A 24,825-nucleotide genomic window follows, 5' to 3' on the forward strand; every position below is an offset into this window, starting at 1 on the left:
CTGGTTTGACACCCTCTGTGTTGTGTTCTTGCTTTAATTTGGGAACCCTTCTCCTTGGCTAGTTTGGGGAAGCGTCCCAGTCTTAGCCACTTGTGCCTTTGTTCCCTCTTCACAACATGGTGGCAGCTGCACTTCCCTCTTCACTGCATTGGGTTTCAGCGCCTGCAGGCGCAGGTCCTTCCTTCATCTAAACACCACGCACCTTCTTAGCCCTGCCTCTTCCTTCCTGCTCTTAACTCTTAGATCAAGGTGTCTCTTGCCCGTCGTCTGAAGTGAAGAGCAGACGAAGAAAAGGGCAATTCCTGTCCAGACCAGGCGGACCCAGGGCCGACCCCCTGCTCAGGTAATCATGCACCAACATGTGTTTACTCCCTCTGTCCCCACAGGTCATCGCCACCTCCTCTGTTCCCCCTGTGATGTTCCCTTGTGCCCCCCCCTTCTCGCACACAAGTTGACTGTATTTACTTGATTCTTCTACCCTGTTCCCCCTGGCCCACTCCAGTGTACTTTTGCAGGAGTCTGTCCTGATACATTCTGGTTTCACTGTCACTGTCAATGCTGGATTTGACTTTTTTGGACTTCATTGATTCACGGTGCGTCACCCTTTCTCAACACTCATGCTGGACTTCCTTTGCATCTTGTACTCATGGTGGTCCTGAATGATGCTGTTCCCATCTTGTATCCCGGCTTGCAACATTGTGTTACTACTGACTTCTGCAATTGTATTTGCTCTCCGGTATTGCTTCTCCACTCTTTTTGACTGCATACTCTCTGTTCTTGCCTCCTCTCCCTTTCTCCCTTTTCCTATCTCCTCCCTTCCGCCCCTTACTTTCTTCTATGCACTTACTCTATCAGAATTGTCCCTGGACTTAGTATAATAGCAAGCTCGTCTGTCTCCTCCTCCTTCCCTTACTTGTTTTTTTCCCTCCCCCACCCCTCCAGCACTATCTGAAATGTCGTCAAGCCTAGTATGGTAGTTTGCTGTCTGTTTCCATTTCCTTCCCACTCTCCCTCTCCCCTCCTTATCTATGTTTTAGCTCTTGCACTATCTAAAATGTCATCAGGCCGAGTACGATAGTTAATTTCACATCCTTACTGTTCATGGCCTGTAAGAATGTCATTTTATTTTCCTTTGTTGCCTCCCTTGCCTTGAAGCGCTTTGAAACACATTGTTTATAGGCGCTATATAAATAAACTATCATATCATACCTCCGGGGCCACAGGTTTATCTGCCCTTTGCCAGCTCCTCCTTGTGCTCCAGCCCCTTACTGGGCTTCCTGCCCCTTGCCTTGCCACTCCGGGTGTATGCCCGCACGCTCCTTACTTTCTCTGCTCCCTCAGCGGCACTGGTCATGGAGCGTTTATATGTGCTCCCAAACACACTGCTGGCGGCCCCGGGCACCACTGCGGACCCTCTGCTTTCCCTTTTCTCCCAGCGTTGCTCCTCTCATCCTCTCACACCAAGGCAGTCTCCCCTCCCGGGGCTCTGCTGCCTCCATCCGTGCACCAGCCTCTCACCTTGCTCACCGTCCCCCATTGGCCCCTGCAGCACACTCACTGCGGGAGGCGACAGACTGCCACTCTCTCCCCCCCACTCCCTCTCTGCCGATGCGCTACCGAGGGCTCTCTCTCGCCCGGGCGGCCAGCCATTTTGCCCGCTGACCGCTGCAGGGGTCTTCCTCTGCCTATTCCATTTCCCAATTGCTCCAAGACTTGGGGATACTGCTTCCTTCACTCCTGGGGGGGCTGCGCTCATCTGTGGAAGCTCAAATTACATTTTTAGGTGGTATTTTTCAGTCGGGCGGGATTGGGAAACGGAAGCTCAGCGAAGCAGCATCTACTGGCGACTCCGGCTACCCACGCTCCCCTTTGTTAAAAATGTTTTAAAGGAAAGGAAAAAAGTTGCGAGAGTTCCAGCGTTATATACCTATTGAGCTTGGATTCTTGTATTTGAAAGAAACCAGCTATTAGATTCGATATTCATACCATTTCCTGGTCCACCTGGCAATCTGCAGGCATTTGTAAATTGGGGCAAACTCATGATTTGGTTTCATTTCTCACATTTGAGTTCCTGAGGATTAAATATAAGTTGCGTCTATCAGAGGAGCGACAATATCGTGTGCTTTGTGAATTTTTGAGATTCTGTTTGTGCCCCTGAACGCCTCTTTACACTATACCTTGTGAGAAACCAGAAGGTGTCTCACCCGCTAGTCCCCGGGGATCAGTCATTCAGGTGGCCAGGACACAGCCATCGCTTTTGGATCCAGTTCCTGGGGGTGGACCAGTGCGGGAGGATCACCTGGGAGTGCTAGTGGGACGCCGGATGGTGAGTCGCTGTTTCTCCTTCCCTGTAACACCTTTTCCCCATCCTACCTGGTAGGATACCTAGGAACTCAACCCATCCTCCCCCCATCCTGACGCAAACACTTTCTCACAGACAGCTAACCGTGAAAGAAAACGGACTAACACCTCAGCCGTATACCTGACATGTCCCAACACAAGGGTCAGGCAGTTACTGATAATTACACACGCCTGACTTCCATGACACTTCCTCACACGGATAAAAGGCGGAGCACAAAAGCACACTCTGAGCAAGGCAAAACACATGAGGAAGCAGCAGTTCCAAGGCGGCAGTTTAATATGAGGAGAAAGACAGCCAGACCAGAGAGCTTTGCAAGGAGGGAAGTACCCTTGACCTTTTTGGAGAAGAACCACTACTTTCACAAGCCCTCAAGAATAAGGAACATAAGGCCTGGAATTAATGTTGAAGAAAGGTGCATTGTGTTGAAGGTACCCAAGGTCCTTCTGCATCGATAGACAAGGCGGGGAGAAGCGATTGTTGCTCTGGTACTGCCTTGGCTCCTACAACAAAGCAGTGCAGGCAAAGTCAGCAGAGCCGGTGAGTCAGAGAGACTTATAGCAGACTGGTCTGTGTTAGAACCAAAGTTGCAAGCGGCAACATTGTATGAAGAAATCTGCAAAGAACAGATCGTGAGGCATATGTGATGAGCAACGCGAATATAATTGAACATCCAAGGAGTGACTGAACTTTTGAAGCCAAGATAGAAACCATATACAGAGTGGTTCAGCACTCATTCGAAGGTCTTTGTTAGGTATCCAACTGAGAGGGTAAAATTGTGAACTGTGAAATCGAAGTGGTCCTGCAACGGGTCAAGCAAAGCCCTGTGCGCATTCAAACGTCTTTGATAACTTATACAAACTGCAATTGGTGCCAGCGGAGCTGAGGGAGACTAATTGTGAAAAGGGGATCGGAGCACGGCTGAGGGGGTGCCGGGTAACAGTGAGTCACCCAAGAAAAGATATTCTATAGGCATTGGAAAGGAGGATCTGAGCCCGGAAGAGGGGGATCCAAAGTAAAGATTGTGGTATAAAAGGGATCTGAGCATGGCTGAGGGAGATCCAGGGTGAAGAGTGAATCACCCGACTTGAGTACTTGTAAAGGAAAAATGTGTTTGTTTGGTACATCAGGCCCTCTGAATCAAGAGACTTTTGATAACTTAAGAGACTTGGGCACAGAAAGCCCTGATGTTGGTAATGAAACTGTGCCCTTATGCCGAAGAAGGATGTGCTATGCTAGAGTCAACCGCCTTGTCCCGTGCTGAAAACGTGGGGCAGGGAGGCCAACAGTCTAAACATCCTGATTTATCATTTTGTGAACACTTCTTTCTTTTTATTGAATATTATCCCACACTATTTTGTACATGGTGGAGGAGGTCTTGGTCCTTTCGTTCCTCGAGAAGGAAGTCCATCAGGTCCACCAAGGTTGGCCCAGCTGCTGCAGGAGGTTCCTAGGCGCCCATCTCAAAACTATCGCATGCCGGGCTACTCCCTCAGACGATAGGATGACGGCCATCCTGGGGAAGGTTCAGCGTCTGTCGTTAGCACAATCTGCAACAGTTTGAGCGGTCAAGTCCCTTTTGGGCATGCAACCTCCGCGTTCCCATTTGCAGGCTACAGATGAGACCTCTTCCGGAGTTCCTGGATACTCGGTGGCTGCAGGTCACAGGCTCTTCGACGGACTAAGTCGCCCTCAACCAGGAGTTCCGGCGAGCTCTACGATGGTGGAGAGTTCGCCCACATCTCACGCAAGGAGCTCTTTGTCAGACCCCACCTTACTGGGCCACGGCCACCACGGATGCTTCCCTGGAAGGGTGGGGAGCCCACACCGGACAGCCACATGCCAGAGGCCTCTGGCTTCCGGAGGAAAAGGTCCTTCACATAAACATCCTGGAGCACCGGGCAATCTTCTGGGCCCTCAAGTCACTCCTGCCTTCAGTGCAGGGGTAGGTGCTGCAGATCTTCACGGAGAACACCACGACCATGTTCTACATCTGGAAACAGGGCAGGACGGCATTGTCCCGCAAGGCCCAGACCCTGTGGCACAGGGCCATTCGTCAGAACATGGTCCTTGTTCCCGTTCACCTGGCGGGCATCAAGAACTTCACAGTAGACTCCCTCAGCAGGGAGCTGTGCTCCTGCCATGAATAGGAGCTTCACCAGGAGCAAGTATCTTTTCTCTTCAGCAAATGGGGTCAACCAGAGATCGACCTCTTTGAGACAGCGGGCAACTCCAAGACCCGGAGGTTCACCAGCAAGTTTCCTCAGCCGAGGATCATGGGGGGGATGCCTTCTCGTTCCCATGGGATGGGCACTCCTTGTACACCTTCCCCGCGGATCCCGCTCCATGTGATAAGCACACTCAGACAATTAGATGATGCAGGATGATACTCTACGCTCCGGCGTGGCCTCGACAGATCTGGTACCCAGACCTGTACTGCCTGCTGGTCCCCCCCGTCCATCCTTCTACCTCAGCTTCCTGATCTCTCCAGAGAAGACGGAACAATGCTGCACAATGACCCAGCGTCTGAGCCTCAATATGCAAGAGGATCTTGGCCAAGACCAGGGGCGTCCTCTAGATTGTCGTGCTACGCCCACAAATGGAAACACTTCACAGTGTGGTGTGGGACTCCGAAGATTACACCTCAGCGTGTTATGGCTCTGCAACTCCTTCCCTACCTGCTTTTGGTGCCCAAGTATGGCCTGACTCAGGCTTCAATCGAGGTGCACCTGGCAGCCATATCCAGGTACCGCCTGCACCCCGGGTAAGCCCTCTCTGTGGTCTCACAGGCTGGTCAAGGAGTTCCTCAATGGTCACTTTGGAACTTTTCCACTGGTGAAGGCTTTAGTGCCAGGCTGGGAGCTCAACATCGTTTTCACTAAACTCACAGGGCCTACATTTGTACCATTGGATCATGCCACTCTGAAGTTCTGTTCATGGAAGACTGCTTTTCTAATGGCCTTCACCTCTGCCAGGCAGGTCGGGGAGATTCAGGCACTCCGCTGCAAGCAGCATGATTTGTGATTCCATGCTACAAAGATGGTGCTACAGAGCCACCCCACATTTATGCCAATAGTCCCCACGTAGTTCCATCTCAACAAACCTTTGGTTCTGCTAGGGCATTGCATTCCCTGGACGTTGCTCGTGCGTTGAAGTTTTATGTGGCATGTGGCACACACAAAAGATTTTCAGAAAAATGTATGAACTCTTTGTGAACTCTTTAGGCCCTGTCTAAGGCTTCCATTTCCCGGTGGCTTTCCAGCTGCATTATGCACTGTCATCATCAAACCAATAGACCGCTTGCAGGCTACACTCCACCAGAACCGTCCCAGCAACAAAGACATTGCTCTCTGATGTTCCCCTGCTCGACATCTGCAGGGCTGCTACGTGGAGGTCCACCCACAACTTCATGAGATTCTTCTGCATTGACAGTGATTCCAGGGGGAGGTCCCGGGTTGACCAAGCAGTGCTACGCTACTTGTTTAATTGGGGAGAGGTTGTTCCAGGGGTAAGTGTATTGCTTCTTGTAAGCCTCGCCACCTCCCATCTTTATATATATGTACTGCTGTGTAATCATATTCATGTTCATATGAATCCATGCCAGACCCCATGCTGGAGAAGGAACACGTTACTTACGTGTGACTCCACTCCTCCAACATGGGTCTGACATGGATTCACATGCAAACCCTCCCTCCTTCCCCTCGGTGGCTCTTCATGGATAATAATGTCACTTTATACGCTCTACCAAATCTGAAGATGGCCACCAGCAGTGGAACTTAGGGAGACCACTGTCATTGGGATGGGGGCAGTATGACCCAAAGGACAGCGATTGGTTATAGAGTAAAATGGAGTTTTCAGGCTAAAGCGAAAACTGCTTTTTTCTTTTACTGAGGATTCCAAGCCTGGCGACTACGAGAATTTGAGCATATGAACCCATGCTGGAGAACAGGAGTTACCAGTAACTTGTAGTTCCTCTTTACTTGGAAGTAACATATATCCTTCTTGGCCTGGCACATCTACTTGCTTTCACAGTTCTTATATACATTTCCCCACATTGGCATTCACTTCTTCTGCACTTTCAGTTCACAAGCAATCTCCTTATTAAGTAACTTTCAGTAAATTCACAATGTTTAAATTCTGTTGGTGCGATCGCCAAAACGCCTCGGGGTCCCCACTCAGCTCTGGCAGACTCAGCGGTTCTCTGCAGCATTTTCTTACTTGCTCTTGCGCGGCTTCGCTCCTGCACGCTGGCTTCTTCTCTGCTCCCAGTAAGGACAACCCTGCTTCTCTTGGCTGCCGGACACCCAGTAATCCTCTCACGGTTCCTGGCGTCTCCACGGCACGCCTCGCTCGCACCACTTTACTTTTCTTCTTGGCTGCCAAGCTTCTTTGCTCTGCCTCACCTGCTCTCTCCTACAGCTTCTGCACACCAGCTCGTGCCTCCAGCTTCTGTCCGCCTTCGATGGGGATGCAGCGTCTTCACCTGAGCTCTTTCTCACAGTTTGGTGACCATTTCTAAAGGTCCCACGCACAGGTGGTTCTATCCAACAACTAGCACATACATGAAGCTTGACGCTCCTGCTGCTCTGCATCAACTCCTTCGTCGTCCTCGTCTCAGTACTTGGGTGATTGTGAGAATTAAAGTCCATTGATGGTTCCTGATGCATAATAAGTGGAGTCTTTCTCAATGAGTTTGTATGGAGGATCAGTTCCACATGACGGAATACTCGAACTGAAAAGAGTTTACTTATTTTCCCTATAGGGGGGAACAGATACCTGGCAATAGGCCATTAGGGTATTGGGCAACAGAGGTTCTTCCTCATGGGAAAATGGGGGATACCACGCCTCATCCATTGAAGCCATAACATATCCCCAGTGGCTGTCTCCTCCCATAGGATCTTCCCTCATATAGTCACCCCCAAAGTCAGGATCAGGTAGGGGCTGCCGTTCCCTAGCCACAATGGAGAAGGTTATCACTGGGTAATCTGTAATGTCTCCATTGGAAACATCACAACACCCAGTTGTTGCTAGAGAAAGATGTTTTTGGCTAAGCTGTGTGGACGATGTCCTGCCTATGGACAAAAGCAGATAGGTCTGCAGCTAATTTTAACGAGATTCATTGAATACACGACATGGAATTTGCTGCAGGGGGAACGCATTAAAAGCCAATGTCCTGTGTATTAATGGCAAGAGAACTAAACCTGTGAAGGTTAAGTGGTCACTGGGTGAGAGCAAGTTGGCCGCAGTGCAGACGGTGAAATATCTGGGCTTACCTTGTCTTGGTAACTACCCTGCGTGGGACACTATACAGCTGGGCCGACAAATGCTTTACATTTGTAAGAAATATTACTGAGGGTTCACGGTGATTCCTTTGAAATCATATTATAATATGAAGGTAATTCCAACCATTTTATATTGGCTGGAGACCAGTTCGTACCCTGAGAAATTTGAGTTTGGCAGATTAGGGGGGGGATGATGTAGCAGAAAGCGCTACATCTGCCAAACTGTGTCCCAGTATCAATCATACGGTACGAGATGGGCCTAAAATCCATGTCCTGTATAGTTGTATGGACAATTCTATCATACTCTTACGTCCGTCCCCTTTCCTCAATACTGAATTTGTGTCCCTTCCTAGGGACGAGAGATGGAATCTTTTTCACCAGAAAAACCTTCTTCCCCTTTAAATGTAGAGGCGCGGCCCTGGGAGCATGCAGTACCCTGACTCCATCCACTGGTGCCACACCCCAGTCCCCTTTTCCATGTCGACGGGAACGGGACGATTTCACCAGCGCTCCTTGGTTTGTCTTGGGCCATGTAATTCCACGCGCTCTTCCCTGGATTCTTCTATCTTTTTGTCATTCAGGTACTTGGTCCTCTGGCATCTTGGTCCTCCCCGGCGCATGTCGACTTCAGCGGAATTCACCAGGTGTCCAGCCTGCAAGGGTCTCTTACCTATGTCCGACCACCACGCTCTTTGCCTCCACTGCCTTGGCCCCGACCACGGCTGGGAAGGTTGTACCGCGTGCGACACACTGACCACTCGCACTGAAGAACAGGCTAGCTAGGTGGAGGGAGTGTTTGCAAAGATCACCTCCAGAGGACTTGAAGGACAGCGTCAGACAGAGATCGAGGCCCAAAGGAGGGACACTATTTTCCATCGCATCCCATAAGGGCGACTCCTTTCCGAGAAAATGCCAGAGTGGGAGGAACCTCTCTGGTTCTCGCACCGGCACACATACTCGGGCTAGTCCAGCTACCGGCCTCACAGCCGAGGGGGTCATCAGATCCTTCTGGAAACAGTGCTGAGGTAGCGTAAGGTTCTTTTACCGGGTGCTCACCCGAGGGACAACGCCCTTGTACCGGCATTATGTCAGAGGGGGCGCCTGAATGCAACACTACTGGCGACTCTGCCGAGGGCACTATGCCTACCAGGCCTCGGCCTGAGGTGCAGGCTAGACCTCATGCTCAATCACCAAGAGTCTTGGAGGAGGCTGGGCCCAAGGAGCCAAGCACCACGACTTCGACACATGGCACGCAGGCTCGGCAAGATGGCCGCTGCGCCAGAAAAAATTGCTGCATGTCCGTTGCCACTCCTAGCAACGGAGCAGGCGGAAGAATGATTTTCAAGGTGGGACAGGTGTCAACCAGGTATGTGGCTCACAGTTTATCCATCAGCAGCGCAGGGCAGGTTCCGCCTGCAAACTAGACAGTGCTCTCCGGCCCCAGCAGCCCCCAACCACTACGTCAATATCTCCTGCCACCTCTTCAGCCTCCAAAGACAGTTTCTTTGAAAGGTTCCTGGTTCTAATGTAAACCCCACAGATGGGGGCCATCCCAAGGGATGCAGTCAGGGACTCTCTCCCTCCGGTCCCTCCCCCAGCACTTATAGTCATTCCTCCCATGGCTCCGGCACCACAGGCCCCAGCACAGCCCATGCTGCCCTTACCGGCTCCTTTGATTTTGGCTCCTATGCCTCCCACAGCTCACGCGGCTCTGCAACAGGCTCTGGTCCCCACACTGCAGCCCACGGCGCCCAGCACTCCTCCACCTGCTCCGGATCAGCTGGACACTCTGGCGGATACAGACAAGGAGGAGGACCCTGACACGCTGTCTTCAGCAAAGGCCTTCCACAACAGGCTTGCAGTGTGGCAAAATATTCGGGCCTTCCTCAACCCGAGATCGAGCAGCCTGAGGAGGAGGTCTTGGCAGAAGTCCTCCCCTTAAAATCCCATACCAAGACAGGAATCCCGATGCAGAAGGTCGTTGTAGCTCTGGCCAAGAAGGGGTGGCTCAAGCCGCACTCGGCCCAACCTGTCAATTGGCACCTCAACGCCAAGTATAGACAGATGGAGGGGGATACACTCCTGTTGTCGGTGCACCCTCAACCGCACTCTTCGGTGATCGATGTGGCGTCACTCTACTCTAAGCCTCAGTCGTTCTCGGCCACCTCGTCCTCGGCGCTGTTGGGCAAGGACAAGATCTTGGAGGCATACAGGAAGAAACTGTACTCCAACGCCTCGCTGCACCTCCGTCAAGCCAACGCCTATTCCATGCTGGCAGCCGCTAACCAGCTTTGGCGTTAAATAGTGGACTTCCTTCCAGAACATTCGGTGCAGAGCCAGGCACGCTTCAAGGCGTGTCTAGGAGAAGCCATGCTGATAGCACAGGACATCATGGAGTCCACTGTAGCCCACATCGATACTTCTGGCTGGGCCATCTGCATTGCCACGGACATAAGAAGGATGGCCTTGCTTTGGGCTTCTAAGTTTAAAACTGACGTCCAGGAACACATATTGGACCTTCCGTTCAAGGGTAGTGACCTCTTTCACTCTGCCAACGACGAGGAATTGGATAAAAAGAACAGATTGCAAACTGCAAAATCTTTATCCTAACAAAGGCCACACCCGAGGCATACACCCAGTCGCATCAACGCTCCGACAGGGGGTGGTCTTTCGGCAGCTTCCGGTGCTTCCAGGAACGGAGGGCGAACAAGCCTGACTGCTCGCTGAGTCAGCACCGGCGCAAGCAACAAAAGGGGGTAGGGTGGTAAGGGCTTCTTCCAGTACCACTCCTCAGCAGCAGCCTCAAAAGGGGAAAAAGCAGGACGCGTCCCTTCGGGTCAACGTGTCTCCGGTGGGGGGCAGGCTTGCCTCTTGTGTGCAATTTTGGCGCCAGAACTTTACGGACCCCTGGATCCTCTCTGTAGTATTCACGGGGTACCGCCTACCAATACCTCCCTCTCCACCCTCCCCTCCCTCCCACAGATTGGGACGGCAACTCTGTTAGCGGAGATCTGGTCGCTTGTCGAGAGCCAGGCAGTGGAAGAAGTCCCAGCCTCCCAGAGAGGATTAGGCTTCTATTTCAGGATTTTCGCCATACAAAAGAACCACCAATCTGGCCTGAGAGTTGTGTTGGACCTATCCACCCTCAACCTCTTCCCTCCCTCTTCAGACATTCAATATCGTTACGCCAGCACTCGTTGCAGAGACAATAGACAAGGGAGATTGGATGTGCTCCCTGGGTCTGAAGGACGCATACCTACAAATCCCGATTTGGCAGCCACATTGCTCCTTCCTACGCTTCAGGATCATGGGCTGACATTTCCAGTACAAGGTGCTACCCTGTGGCCTCAACTCAGCCCCCAGGGTATTTACCAGACTAATGAATGCAGTGGCAGCCTTCCTCAGGGCTCCGGGCCACCAAGTCTACCCATACCTAGACGACTGGCTCAGCAGGGCGAGATCTCCGGAGGGGGTTATCCACACTTCCTCCACACTTATGAACACACTCCACAACCTGGGATTTACTGTCAACCTCAAGTCTCCGCTGCAGCCCACGCAGAGCCTCACCTTCCTGGGCCTCATCTGGGAAATGAGCTCTGGGAGGGCTTTCCCTCGGAGGACAATAGTACGGCTATCAAGAAGGCCACTACGCACATCCTTACCAGAGCAGTGATCTCGGCCTGGTGGTACCAGCACTTACTGGGTATCATGGCAGCGTTCCTCCTAGCCGTGCCACACACAAGACTCAGGATGAGGAGGTTACAGCTGCACTTTGCAGCCTCATGGAATCAGGAGAGGGCCTCCCAAGCGGAGCTGGTCAGCATACCACCATCTGTCCACTCTGACCTCACATGTTGGTCCAGGGACTGCAGCCTGCGGATCGGCAAGCTCTTGCGACAGCCATCCCCGCAGGTCGCCATCAGTATGGACTCATCCCAAGAGGGCTGGGGAGCCACTCTGGAGAGCCACAGCGTCCATGGTGTTTGGACCCGTCGGGAGCAGGAGTCACACATCAACTGGCTGGAATTCAGGGCCATCTGGCTAGCTCTCAGAGCTTTCCTTCTGCTCATTGGGGGCAAGACCGTCCTTATCCAGTTGGACAACTCCACCTGTCATGATCACCTCGAGGGTTGGAGGTTTGGGACCATTACTGCAGGCTTGAAGGTTTTCTTTGAATAGACATGTGGGGGCTAGATGGTTATTGGCCTGCCGTGCTACGCATGCTTCATGTTAATTAGCATCAGAACCACAGTGGGAACCAATAGTTACTCAAATGTTAGAGGGTTAGAGACTTAATATCATGAGAGAACTAGTAGTTGGGCGTGGAGGACTATTTAGCATGTGCTTCGCTTTGGTCCTGCTGACAGCTTCGCAACACTTACCGGCGCTCTGTTCCACAGACCTGCAAAGTAAGAGAAAATCCATGTTATAAACTTGTCAAGTTATCTGAAAAGTACAGACCACAGATTCAACGTTCCTGACCTGATCTCTGTAGCAGCTGACTTCAGTAGAGGAGCTCCGTTCTGAGTTCCTCACCTCAGACCTATGACGTTCTTCGGAAGCAGCGGCCATATTCCGCTGAGCCTCTGAACTCTGATACTCCGACAACCTGAAATACAAGGTACAGAGTTTTGAGAGACATTTAAAACAAAGACAGCGCATGAAAACAAATTACGCGCTTAAGCTCACCTTTTTACGAACCTCTTGAGAGTTTTCAAGCACTGGGCCATTTGGCGAACTCCAGCAGCAACACCACGCAGTCTGGTTCCACTGCGTGCCATCAAATTACGCACGCAGACTTATCTCAATACGTCACAGGTGTTCATAAAATACACCCGTATTTCCTTTGCAAGATTTCTCCTTCAACCTGTGTGTCTGTGTGTGTGAGAGAGAGTGTGAGGGAGAGGCAGGGACAGTGAGGGAGAGAGAGAGAACACAATATACCTATTGACAACACCAAGGTTCAATATCAAGATACTTACCATCTCGAGGCTCTTCTAAGTTCTTCAGCAAAAAGGTGCACTTCATCTTGCTACAGGCTCATTACCAACGCGCCCCTGCGTGACAGCAGGACGGAGACCTCCATAACTAAAACTCACAGGTGAGGGGAAGGGGTATTCCGTTCACAGTAAAGAAGCACAAAAGAGTGGGACGGGGCCATAGATATTTGACCCACATTTAGAATAATTCCTTGTTCCTTTTTCTCTCGTTAATACAGAGGGGTACCTTTCCAGCACAGTAGTCTCAGCATCCACAGTACCTAGCCAACCTACGTTTCTGCAGAGATCAGGTAAGCGTTACACCACCAGCATGTACTATGTCAACAAGCCGGGGGGGGGGGGTACCAGGTCCCCTCCGCTGTGCATCCTAGCGGTCAGCATGTTGGAATGGGTCTGGAGAACATCTGCCTTATGGCTGTCCACCTCTCGGGGGAGGCCAACTCTGAAGCGGACAGGCTCAGCAGACTGGGTGCGGACATTTAAGAATGTCATTTGAATGACCAGGTGCTGCTGGAGGTCTTCAGCAGATGGAAGCACCCTCAGGTGGATCTGTTTGCCTCCTGGACGAACAGGAATTGCCATCAGTTCGCGTCTTGGCAGGGGAGGGTCCTGGCTCCCTGGGTGACACATTACAGATACCGTGGGAGGGCATTACGGCCTACGCCTTCCTCCCCACGCCCTGTATCCACAGGGTGATCTGCAAGATAAAGGAGGCTTGTCACCTCAGTATCATTCTGATAGCCGGCGAGACTGTGGTTCTCCGAACTGCTCAGCCTCACAAACAGACCTCCCATTCACCATCCGCTGGGTCCAGCACATCTCCTATCCCAGCATGGGGGCAGGGTCATATGCCCCGCCCCACAGAAATTAGCCCTTGCAGCGTGGTTCCTGATCAGGTCACCTTCAGGCACCTGATCCTATCACAGGCTAACCTGGAGATCATTCAGGGCACCAGGAAGAAGGCTACCTTGAGCCAATACAGGAGTAAATGGACTAGGTTCTGTCATTGGGCATACTCTAAGGACACCCTTAGGTGCACGCTGAATGATGTCCCTTCCTTTTTGGCACACCTTGCGCACTCAGGCGTGCAGGTGGACACATGCTGCACCTATTAGGCAGCCATAGGGTCATAAAGAAATTCGGCTGAGAAGTTCTTCTCCTCTTCCAACCCTACAGTCAAGAAACATCTGGTGGCCTTGTCCAGGCTCTACCCGCCCATCAAGAAGCCACACCCCGTGTGGGACCTCAATATGGTGTTGGGCACATTGGCGCACAAACCCTTCGAGCCAATGGCGTCCGCAGACATCAGGCTGGTCACCATTAAGACAGCTTTGTTAGTGGGAATGACCTCTGTTTGCAGAGTCAGCAAGATCCAGCCTCTGGTGGCCTCAGAACCTTATACCACTTTCCACAGGGATAAGGTGGTCCTGCAGACTCACCCAGCGTTCCTACCCAAGGTATCCTCCGCTTTCCATCTAAACTAGGAAATAGTCCTAACTATGTTGTTCGCTGACCCCAAGGACGATGCTCAAAGTCTTGCACTGTCTGAATGTGAGGCGCGCTCTCAAATTATATTTGGACAGGACCAAGGGCTTCTGCAAGTCAGACGCACTTTTTGTCACCTTTGGGGGTTCCAGACCCGGGTATCAAGCATCCAAGGGTTCTATTGTACGGTGGATAGTTGCGGCCATCAAAGAGGCCTATGAGGGGAAGCACAAGCCGCTGCCAGCTAACATGCACGCTCACGCAGTCAGAGCCAAGGCCACAGCCATAGCATTCCATCGGCAGGTTCCGTGGCAAGTCATAAGTAGGACGGCCACCTGGGCCACCCCTTTGGCTTTCTGTAAGCATTACTGTTTGGACGACGGCTCTAAGTCAGATGTGAACTTTGGACAGGTGGTTCTTAGGAACTCGTTTGCTAAAGGAAGGTCTCCTCTCCACCCTGGGGCAACATTCAGTTATAATCGCCCATGCAGTATGGAGGAAAGGGGACGGGACGTAAGAGTAATTACAAGTTACTCACCGTAGTGACTAACGTACTCTTGGTGCTTAGTCTCCTTTCCTCCATACGTCCCACCATCCTCCCTCTAATAATGCTGGTGTCTTTAGGCAATGGTAAAAATTGTTGACGCATCAATGGGGACTGAGGTGTGGCGCCAGCGGGCGGAGTCAGGGTAGCGCATGCTCCCAGGGCCACACCCCCACACGCCTCTTAATTTAAAGGGGAAGAAGGTTTTTCTGGTGAAAAAAGTTTGGTCTCCCGTCCCTAGGAAGGCACGCCCATGTAGTCTGGAGGAAAGGGGACTAAGGACTAAGAGTGCGTTAGTCGCTACGGTGAGTAACTTGTAATTTATGTAGGAAACTAATCTTGGCCAACTCTGAATTGTTGTTACATGGTCCAAAAACAGAGGGATCTAATAAAGGGTTATTTTATGCTAATTCAATCACACCCCCTTTTTCAAATACCCGGGGTCACAATTGACCATGAACCAGGCCGGTTCGTGAAATTAAAATATTTATTTTTAAAATCAAATGAAATCATATAGTTTTTAATATGGGGCAGCAATCACCAATGGGGTGAAAATTACAATGAAAATGTAAGCAAAGCACTTAATTAACCTTTTCCTAGAACATGTACAAAGCACAAGTGAATAAGAGCACTTTCAGGATTAGGATAGATAGCACCCAAGTTAGGATTTCCCCCTGCAATGTTCCCTCAACCCACAATTAATAAAACTCTGAGTGGATAGAAAGAAGCAGCAGGTAAAGACAGGAAACGGAATCTAAATCCGACCTTCCCTCACAAAATAAGAGGTGTAAACCCCTTTGCAATAGCATGAAATGACACTCGGTAATGGCAAATAAATAATGTGCAGTTTGAAACTTTGAGGTAAATATGATTTCTCACAAAGGCAATAATATTTAAACACTAGCAATCACAAGGCAATGGATCACCAAGAGCATACAGTTCGAAAACGAGTGGGAAGTTTAAAACATGCTGCAGCCAAATGACACATTGGAAAACTTGCAATTTACTTAATTCCTGTTTAAAATGCCATAAACGGTTTCTATGAAAAACGGATGAAATACTCTGATTTGCAATGCTGTTTTTGGGCTGGGGAAAGATGTATATCACAGGGACAATAGGATGGTGGTAGTTGAAGATTTGGATGAGATTTTCAGGGTGGAATGAGGTTCAGTTTTAGGATAATAGAGCAGTTAAAAGTGAGAAAATTGGTTTGGAAAGAAAGGAAAATGTTAATTACCCTAAATTATCTAGGCTATATTGTTAAAGAGGAACACAGTAAGCTCCAGAGTTGATTGGCAAGGTCAACCTTGTCACCCCAGTGCTCAACCCCTACAATAAAATATATGGAAATTAGTTTGATTACTCCAAATATAACTAAGGGTTTATAATTTACACCAGACAAAATTGAAGAGAGGTGGCACTAGCACATAAACATTAAGGACAGGATACAAGGATAATTCTAACGGTTTCAACAAGTTACCAGAGTATAAATATCACTACTTAGAGAGTGGGATAAGGACAAAGGCAAGACAAAATAGGCTGTGTTTCTATGGAGTGGGGATTATACTCAGTCCATTTTTGGTTTTGGGATTTTTGGACAGTCAACAGGGTCTGGTCACCACACGGTGTCGCGCCTGGCAAGTCAGCTGGGCAAGGTCTGGTCACTGGGTAACGAACAGCAGGTACCGCTGGTTGCAGTTAGTGTGCAAGCAGTTAGTGGGCAGCAACCCGGTCTGATTTCACGATGCAAAAGGTACCACAGGTTTCCCCTTTTTTAATGGGAGATCAGTGGGTTGATTCTGGATCAATGGCCTTGCTGGGAATAGGATCAGCAATGCTTTGGCCTTGCTGTGGGGTCTGGAATCTGGCAGGATGAATGCAGAAGATCAGGAATGCAGGAGCAGGAAATTCCAGAACAGTTTGTCTAGAGTCCTGTCATGAACTCTTATTTATAATGCATAGTGACATCATAGAGGTATATGGCTGGGCAGGCTTAGCTTAGCACACCTCTAACCCACTGGATTGGTCAGGGGTGCTAGTCCCCACCTCGCTCTCAGCTGGTTGGTTTTCAAGGGCAGGATGTCAGATTTATGATGCGAGTTTTACAATGTACAAAAACCTCCCACAGTTACTTTGGCTAAAATCCGATTTTGCCACACATGGTACATTTATACACTTGAAGTCTCTTAGCAAATTACATTAAGAGGTTACATATTGTATGCAGACCATTGCAGTCCAACTCTGCAATCTGTGAGACATTGTTTTGTACGTTTAATAATCTTTGGTCATTTTCAGTGTGAAATGTCTGGCCTAAATTTCTGTGACTTTACAGGTGCGTACATGCTATCATGGGGCCTATTTCTGTTAATTTTCAACATTCCATCATGTGTCTTTTCCCCATGATTCGCATTCTTCTGGAGTTTGTGTCCCATACATGCTATTGACAGCCAAGACAATTTAACACAGAAATCACATTTAAACTACTAAATGTTTATATTTTTGCAAAGTCCTGCTGTAAAGGTAAAAGTCTTTAAAGTATATTTATAAAATAGTCTCTGGACCATTTTATTTCTTTTCAGCTACCACCAACTGTCATTTCCTCCAGATTAAGGTGGGGGTTTCCCAGCTTGATTGAAGGTTTAATTCCCCTTCTCACTTCACACTTCCATGTTATGAAAGTTCCATCTTCAGAGGGTTCAGCCCAGACAAAATTCTATCCAAACTAGTAATTATCACTGGAGTGTTAGTATCTACTGAGAGGGCCCCTTTTGTTTCTGTCATCCTCTCAGCAGAAACCTGTCTTGGGCTGATTCCTCCCCCCCATGCATCCACTGAAGTTTGATTTAATTCTATTTCTTTTTGCTCTGAATTGGAAGAAAACCTGCTGAATAGAACCATCTCATCCATGCATTGTCACAGCACAATCCCCTTTCACATTGTTAGGCAGGAAGACGTTTTGTTCAATATACTACTCTCAAACAAGCATTTTTCTTCTTTAGTTCCCAAAGCCCCTTTTTACACATGTGGTGCAAACTTCTAGCACTTTCTTTCAAATTAGGTTTTTGACTTTCCAACTGGATTCATACACTGTTTTGCAGCCATAGTTATTTTCTTGTGGGCAGTAGTTTATTTGAACCACCTATGCACTGAAATTAACATAGCCCAGAGCTGGAGCTTCTTTGAATTACTGATGATTGACACTTTGTAACTTTGGTTTGACATAGCCTGTCATTCAGGGGTCATGCTTGGTTTTGCTGAAGCACAATGGGGATATGAATGGGCATGGCAGGGCCTTATTACTAACAGTAGTTTGAGAAAGAACAGATAAAAATAGCGTCGGAGCAGCATCATTTTAAGGTAAAATACCCCCTTTTCAATGGGGACTTTGGGCTGGCAGCAACTGCTTTTTCACTCTATTTCTTTTGTATATGGAAGAACACACTGGTAGGCTTCCTCTGTGTGCCCCCTTGTTCCATCCTGCCCAATATATGCTTGGCAAGATGGTGCAGCCATCTTTTTGTCGCTGCAAAGCGCAGTTTTGAGGCTATGGTGCTCACAGGAGCTAGCACAGCCGTTTTGCTGTTGACTGCAGATGCGCAGCTTGGTGATGTGCGGGACGTACTGCCAAATGTGTAAATATATCCCAAAAGGGTGTCTAATTGACTTCACAAGGAGTGTTTGTGCCTTGGAGCAAAGTGATATCTCCCTTGAAGACCTCATTAATAATCCCAAACAAGCAAAGTGTAAAATCTATGATTTAGATTGGATTAAAACATGTGATCGGGAAAAAGTTCATACAAACTTATTATGGAACTAGTCTGGGAGAATAAAAAAGGTGAGTTCCCCCAGGCTACATTAGGCAATGTCCAGATGGTAGGGCCCTGAGAACGTTTTTAAGATTTAGTCTGAACCTTATGCACACACTCGAAATGTTATATTTTGGAGGATTAAATTCAAGTGACCGATGCAGATTTTGTCAGCAGGCTACTGAAACCCTAAAACATCTGATGATTTCTTGTACGATCTTCAGAAGAAAAGAGAAGAATGTTTTCACGATTACGTGTGTGATGTTCTTTTTTTAAATACAAATTGCTTCTGTTAACAAATCTTATGGGGCCAACCCGTGTCGTTATTAATTAAGGTGGTAGTATGTTTAAAGGTTTTGAAACTGGATGATGAACCGTAATGTATTGAAGTACTTCTGATGTGTTGTGAATTCTGTATTATCTTAATTTTGGAAACTTATTTGTAATTCTGTGTGATGTATGTGTGTATAAGGTTTGTAATAAACCATGTAAAATAAAATAAAAATTGCCCTGATGGTCTCAGACTTCATGCCTTGCCGGGATTGCTGAAGTCTGATGTCCATGTCTGACCACCACAATGTATCCCTCTGCTGCTTGTGGCTTATGCTAACATATGCTTACAAAGGTCCTCTGGGAGTCTGCAGCTAAACACTACACCATCCTGTGTAAAGGCGTAAAGAGGAGGCTTTCCATTAGATGAAAAATGTACTTCCCTTCCGTCATATTCTTTCTGGTGGATATAATCATCCTCCTGTGGATTCCTCGTTGCCCTCCCAACACAGTTCAACTGATTTAATTACTGTGCTTACTCACATCCTGTGTTGCCCTTCCAATGACACTTGTGACCTTCTGTTTGCCCCCTCGGGACCAAGAGAAATTGGGTCGAACTCTGGTATGAGGAATGTGTGATTATGTGTGATTCTTTTTGTGTCGGTAGGTCTATAGCACCAATGCCATGCTGCACCAGTGCTGGTTTAAAATGTTCTGGTTCCAATCTGCAATAGAGCTATTTCAAAAAGTTTGAAATCTCTGGACGGAGGATCATGTCCATCAGAAAGATCATTTCTGTCTGATCATTTGCAAGTAATCATTCATTATGATATTCATTGTTCTGTTGGGTATGATATGAATTATTCTTTCCATTATGGTTCCTGTAATGCCTGTTCAGCAGTAGTATGTACCCCGATTCCTTTTTACTTGGCAAATGCTTATCGTTCCTTTTGGGTACAAACTTTGAAATATAATGGATTTCTTCTGCTTTAGTAGATGAAAGCAATTGTGGCCTTTGTTGCTGCTTGTCCCTGGACATGTAGAAAGTGGAGATGGTAGTCAAATGGAGAAATCACTGAAAGAAATAGGATCTGGAATTCGATTTTAAGGCTTGCCCGAGTTGGTGCTCTTAGTGGAATGATTGGCTTCAATAGAGTGGACACCTTAAAAGTGTCTTTTTTTTTAAATGTGTTTTGTTTTGTGGCCTGAAACATCATTATTACTAGAGTGGTTCCTTATGCATCTTTCACTGTCCTTTTAGTGTTGGAACTACAGCAGGAGCATTTATGGTGCCTCCAGGAAGATGAGACGTTTCCTTGTTGGAATACTTTAGAACCCACTGGTGTCCCTGACATCGACTTTGGCATCTTCACTTTTGAAAAAGCCTGTTTACCGGAAACGTGACACTAGTGTGTATGATTCTCTTAAGTCATGCCATTGATGCTCTGGGGCTGCTAAGTGATGCCCGGAGAGGTGTCTGAGCTGGCCATTGCAACGTTTGTTACTCAAACAAGAGTACATGCACTAAACTGGACCCTTGATTGCACTGAGGTTGCTCCTTGCTTGGCTCACAAATGGATCCCCTTCTCATCTGCATGGTGGTTCTTCTTTGATTGATTTTCCTGCCATAGGATGCACAATTGTCAACCTTTCTGCGAAGAGTCTTAATACCACCCTTAATGCAGCACAAAATGTTTTCATTAGCTGATAACTATTGAGAAACGTTGAGAAGTCCTGGAAAACCACATGAAAAAAGAAACTGTTACTGGTAAAAGCTTAAAAGGCTTCTGTCAGCCTTCAGGGATACTCCTTAGAGAGGAACAATGAACTGAAATCTTAGTACTACAGTGCATAATGGGAAAACTGGAATAGGCTGTCTTCTTCAAAGTGGCAGTATCTTTTTTTTTTTTAAATGCTGTACCTAACGGTTTCCTTCTTTTTCTAGTAATTTAGTCGGATTAAAAAAAAAATGAAATAAAACTATTGAAGCCAGACAGGCATTTCTCATAGTCAGTCCATGACTTGCCATGATGGAAAAGTATATTTTAAGTCTATAAGAGCTACAACAACATATCCGCTTTACAAGAAAGAGTCCACTCTAAAGGTATTAAGCTTTATTTGTCTTGTTTTCTCCTTATTTAGACAATTCAGAGAAAGTTTGGAACGATAACACAAGATTCAGTGAGTTTCCTTGGCGAAAGTTTGCAACGAATCCGGACAAAGTTCAAAAGCTCGTTGGAAGTGATGATGATGTGCGCAGAATGTCCAACTGTTTTTGTGGATGCTGAAACGGTAACTAACCAGGAGAGCTCAAACGTCTGTTGATTGCATTCTGAAAAATCTAGCATATTATCAGTATCTTGTGGCGAAGCACCTTTTCCATTTCAATGGCAGTCTGAGTGGGTGGTGAGTCTCTGCACCAATGTTTTTTGTTGTATATATTGTTTACTTAATGCAAAGCTGTATCTACCAGCTTTGTTTTTCATTTGAATTGTATCACAGAATTCAAAATGGAGGCTGCATTGTGAATTTCTTTTGAAAGGAACGGTATGGTGTTTAATAAGGAGTATGTTAACTCTTTTATGACTGTGAACAGCAAGCATTTGCCCAGAATTGCCATTTCATGTTTCCTTGATCATGGGCTGGGCCTGAAAAGCATTTGGCTTTGTACTGACCATATTTTCAGATAATGTTTGGCTTTGTACTTTGACTGCATTTGCAGTACATTCATATACAGTAAAACATATTTTTGAAGCAGTGACCGGTATCCAGTGAAAACCTTGTTAAGGGATATGTTGTCACGGGCGACCCGTCCCTAAATATGCACCCTGACTAAAATCAAACAATTTCTGCAAGTATTCTAGGATTAGAATTTAGAATTGTAAATGGCACCCATCGTAGAATATTTGGGCTAGTATTTTAGTGGTCAGGAAAAAACAAATTGCTTCCCTGCCCACATTTGTCAGGCGAGATATTCATATTCCCATTGTACTCCGATTGTTCCCCTGGACCAAAGTCCTTTAATTCAGCCATAGTCATAAATTGAGGTGTGTACAAGGTGGTAATGTCCCATGGTCCAAGTTTAACGAGGGCTACTTGTCTTTACCACCTGGTACTGCCATAAAAACGTGTGACTATGGCTATTGGTCCAAGAGAGGAGACCTCTGTGATTCGAGCCTGAAGCTGGGTCTGATAGAGCATAGGCATGGGTTATAAGGAGATGCACATGTAGCGTCAGGAAGGTTTGTTCACATGAAATGAAATCAGTGTGATTCCTGCAGAGAAAAATACATCAATAGGGTTCAATGTGCACACATATTGGAAGGTTGTGAGCCTTATTTTAAGATTTTGAGTGATGCAGCACAACTGAGTGAACTCCTCCTCAGCCCCTCTGACCCCCAACATTCCTGGCACTGAAAATATTAGACCCGTTTAGAATAAAGAAAAAACAAGACATGTGTCCTGAACTTTACTACTTTTTCATAACGAGGCTTTGAAAGTTTAAAACACAGAAAATATTCATAAAAAAGGTGCAAAAACATGGGGAAGGAGCAGAGTGTGAACAAAGGTGAGGGGACAAAAGGTCGAATTAACTAAGAAAGAGTTTATAAAAGGAATCAGAATGTGCTCGAATGGGAAGGGCCATAGAATGGGGTTGTTGGAATTAGCAGAAGAGATGAGAACATGAGACATATTTGTGTAACTATATAAATATGCATCATTCCAATGTAAGGAGATGGAAGAATTTGTAAAGTGGAGAAAATTAGGAAAGGGTGGAGAGCAGTGGGGGGTGGGTGTACAAATGGCATTGGAGGGAGAGAGGGCAGGTAAGGTAAGTAGCACGGTTTTGGTGGGATGCAAGCTCTTGGAGATGGGTAAGAAAAGGAGTTGGAGCCAGCATGTGATTGGATAGAAGTTCACATACAATGCTCAGTATGCCCCAGGTCTTTTATTGACATCAGTTGGCTGACCAGCCTCTCTACACTAGCACCGGTGAGCAAACGAAACCTGTGGCACAAATAATGGTTGGTGTAGAATTCGGATAGATTGGATTTCATTTAAATGTTCTTTTAAATGTTCTTCATAATACATTTGATCAGAGGGGTTTGCAATTAAACCAGATGGCGGGTGGTGTTAGTCAAGCATTTGGTAAATATAAGGGATGCACTAAAAGCAGGGAATGTTCAGGAGCTTTTTAGATATTATGAGCATTAAGAAGCAGACGGAAAAGGATGGAATTGATGCCACTGCAGACATGGCTCAGAAAGAGGCATTTCCTTTTATTTGCTCATTCAAAATCATTATCCCATTTGCATATGTGTTAATGTTTAATGCTTTGCAGAGTAGGTTCCAGAGTACCTCACGTACTGGATGGCCTAAGGGTAGTTGAAGGTTAAACTAGACCATATACTGTATCATTGTTGGGTGATTTCAGCTAAAGATACGAGTTCAGCGCAGAATAGCAACTGATGTGTGGAATTTGGGTGTATGTGTTTAGACCAGTACCCCATCTTTGCTTTGTAATTGATTGATTGATTTATAAGGCGCCTTACACCAAGGCGCTGAGCGCTTTACACCAAGGCGTAAATTGCCTAATTGTAATTGCTTCAAAGACCTAATTAGCAAGGTAAAATATATTGCTATCACTTTATAGACATGCAGTGAATGCCACACTGGGCATTATCAGTCCGGAGACCAGGTGTGAAGGGCCATAATGCCTGGCAAGGCCTGAACTAGGAGTCTATAAAGCTATTGAAAACCGCCTTTGTTATTCTAATGAAAAAGTATGTGTATGGCCCGTGGATACGATATGAGCCCGCATGGGCAGTTTTATGGGGGTTTGGCTGTTAGTACACACCACATTGATGTTGGTAGCATGCTGAACAATTTGCGGGCTGCACCATTTCAAATAGCCTGACAGATTTCCACTGTGTACATGTGCACACAATGGCCCTTCCGAGGGTTACAGTAAGCATTAAAATAAATGGTGAGTCTTAAGGGACAGTGGTGAGAGGCCTATTGAGTACTGTTCAAATTGATACCATTGTTTGTCGATGGTATCTGCCACCATTTGTATTCTGTGCTTCTACACAAAATTACTTTAATCTTTTTTGACAATGGCATTCTTATTACAGTTGGTTTCCTGTGGTTTACTGGAAACATTGAAGTTCAGCGTCTTGGAGCTGCAAGAACACCTTGATACCTACAATACCAAGCGAGAATCCACAGAACAGGTACAGCTTTGTGCATTGAATGTACAACGTTCTTTTTCATCCAATAGTTATTCTTTGCAAATTTGACATTTGAATATCCTATCTGTTAGGTCACAAGTCAATTTTTGAGCCTCCTTTTGCTAACTCTGAAGTTGTCTTAGATGCTTTGCTGACCTGTAAGGGAGGCATGTTCTCACAAGAAGACAGACAAAAGATTGGCAAGTTCAATGTTTTTTGTTTTATTGTAACTTGAAATTGGGGGTTTGAAAACCTCCTAACTTGCCCTATAGCTAAAGATGGGAGTACTCTCAACCATCGAAGTAAAGAAAACACAGTTTGAGTCATTTGTCAGTCAAAACCAAATGGCCTACACTAAAAAACCTATTACCTGCCCTTACTCTACTACAATAGGGAAATGTGTATATGTAAAGGAAAAAGTATTGTTCAAAACAATATGTCAAGGTAACTGCGCAAAGCTCTCTTGCCCACATTTTTAGCACGGGATAAGGTGTCACACTCAGGTCTTAGAGCACACTCTGGCTTTAGACGCAAGGATGCATCTCAGAATGTGAACCCGGGCCTTCCATGAAAAAAGTGTCTTGGTCGCACAGTCTTTTGTTCGCACAAAGTTTGTTATTCGCAGGATACCTTGGGTTCATTCAACAAAACAAAGGTTCATTTTCCTCCAGGATTCATAGTTCAGGCTCGGACCTTCCGATCACACTTTCTCACAGTTCGCTTTTTTCATCGAAGACTTTCAAATCTGCGAGGGGTTTTACGAATACTTCTGCATGACCACTTCGATTACAGTTCTTTTCATATTCATTTTCCCATTGAAGTCAGATTATTTGTCACTCATGATTTTT

General features: G+C 47.1%; 1 protein-coding gene across 6 annotated transcripts in view; it reads left to right on the forward strand.

Annotated features, from left to right (window-relative positions):
* Window positions 1-24,825, forward strand: part of FRYL (FRY like transcription coactivator) — a 3,055,992-nt gene that overhangs the window by 2,892,394 nt on the left and 138,773 nt on the right. For all 6 annotated transcript variants that reach the window (XM_069631694.1, XM_069631695.1, XM_069631691.1 and 3 more), the window contains 2 exons: window positions 20,889-21,038; window positions 23,882-23,980. In XM_069631694.1, coding sequence (XP_069487795.1) covers window positions 20,889-21,038; window positions 23,882-23,980 — 249 coding nt within the window. The remainder of the gene's footprint in view (window positions 1-20,888; window positions 21,039-23,881; window positions 23,981-24,825) is intronic.

Source organism: Ambystoma mexicanum, chromosome 6q (assembly GCF_040938575.1).
Source record: "Ambystoma mexicanum isolate Mex_15411 chromosome 6q, UKY_AmexF1_1, whole genome shotgun sequence".
Classification (NCBI taxonomy): domain Eukaryota; kingdom Metazoa; phylum Chordata; class Amphibia; order Caudata; family Ambystomatidae; genus Ambystoma; species Ambystoma mexicanum.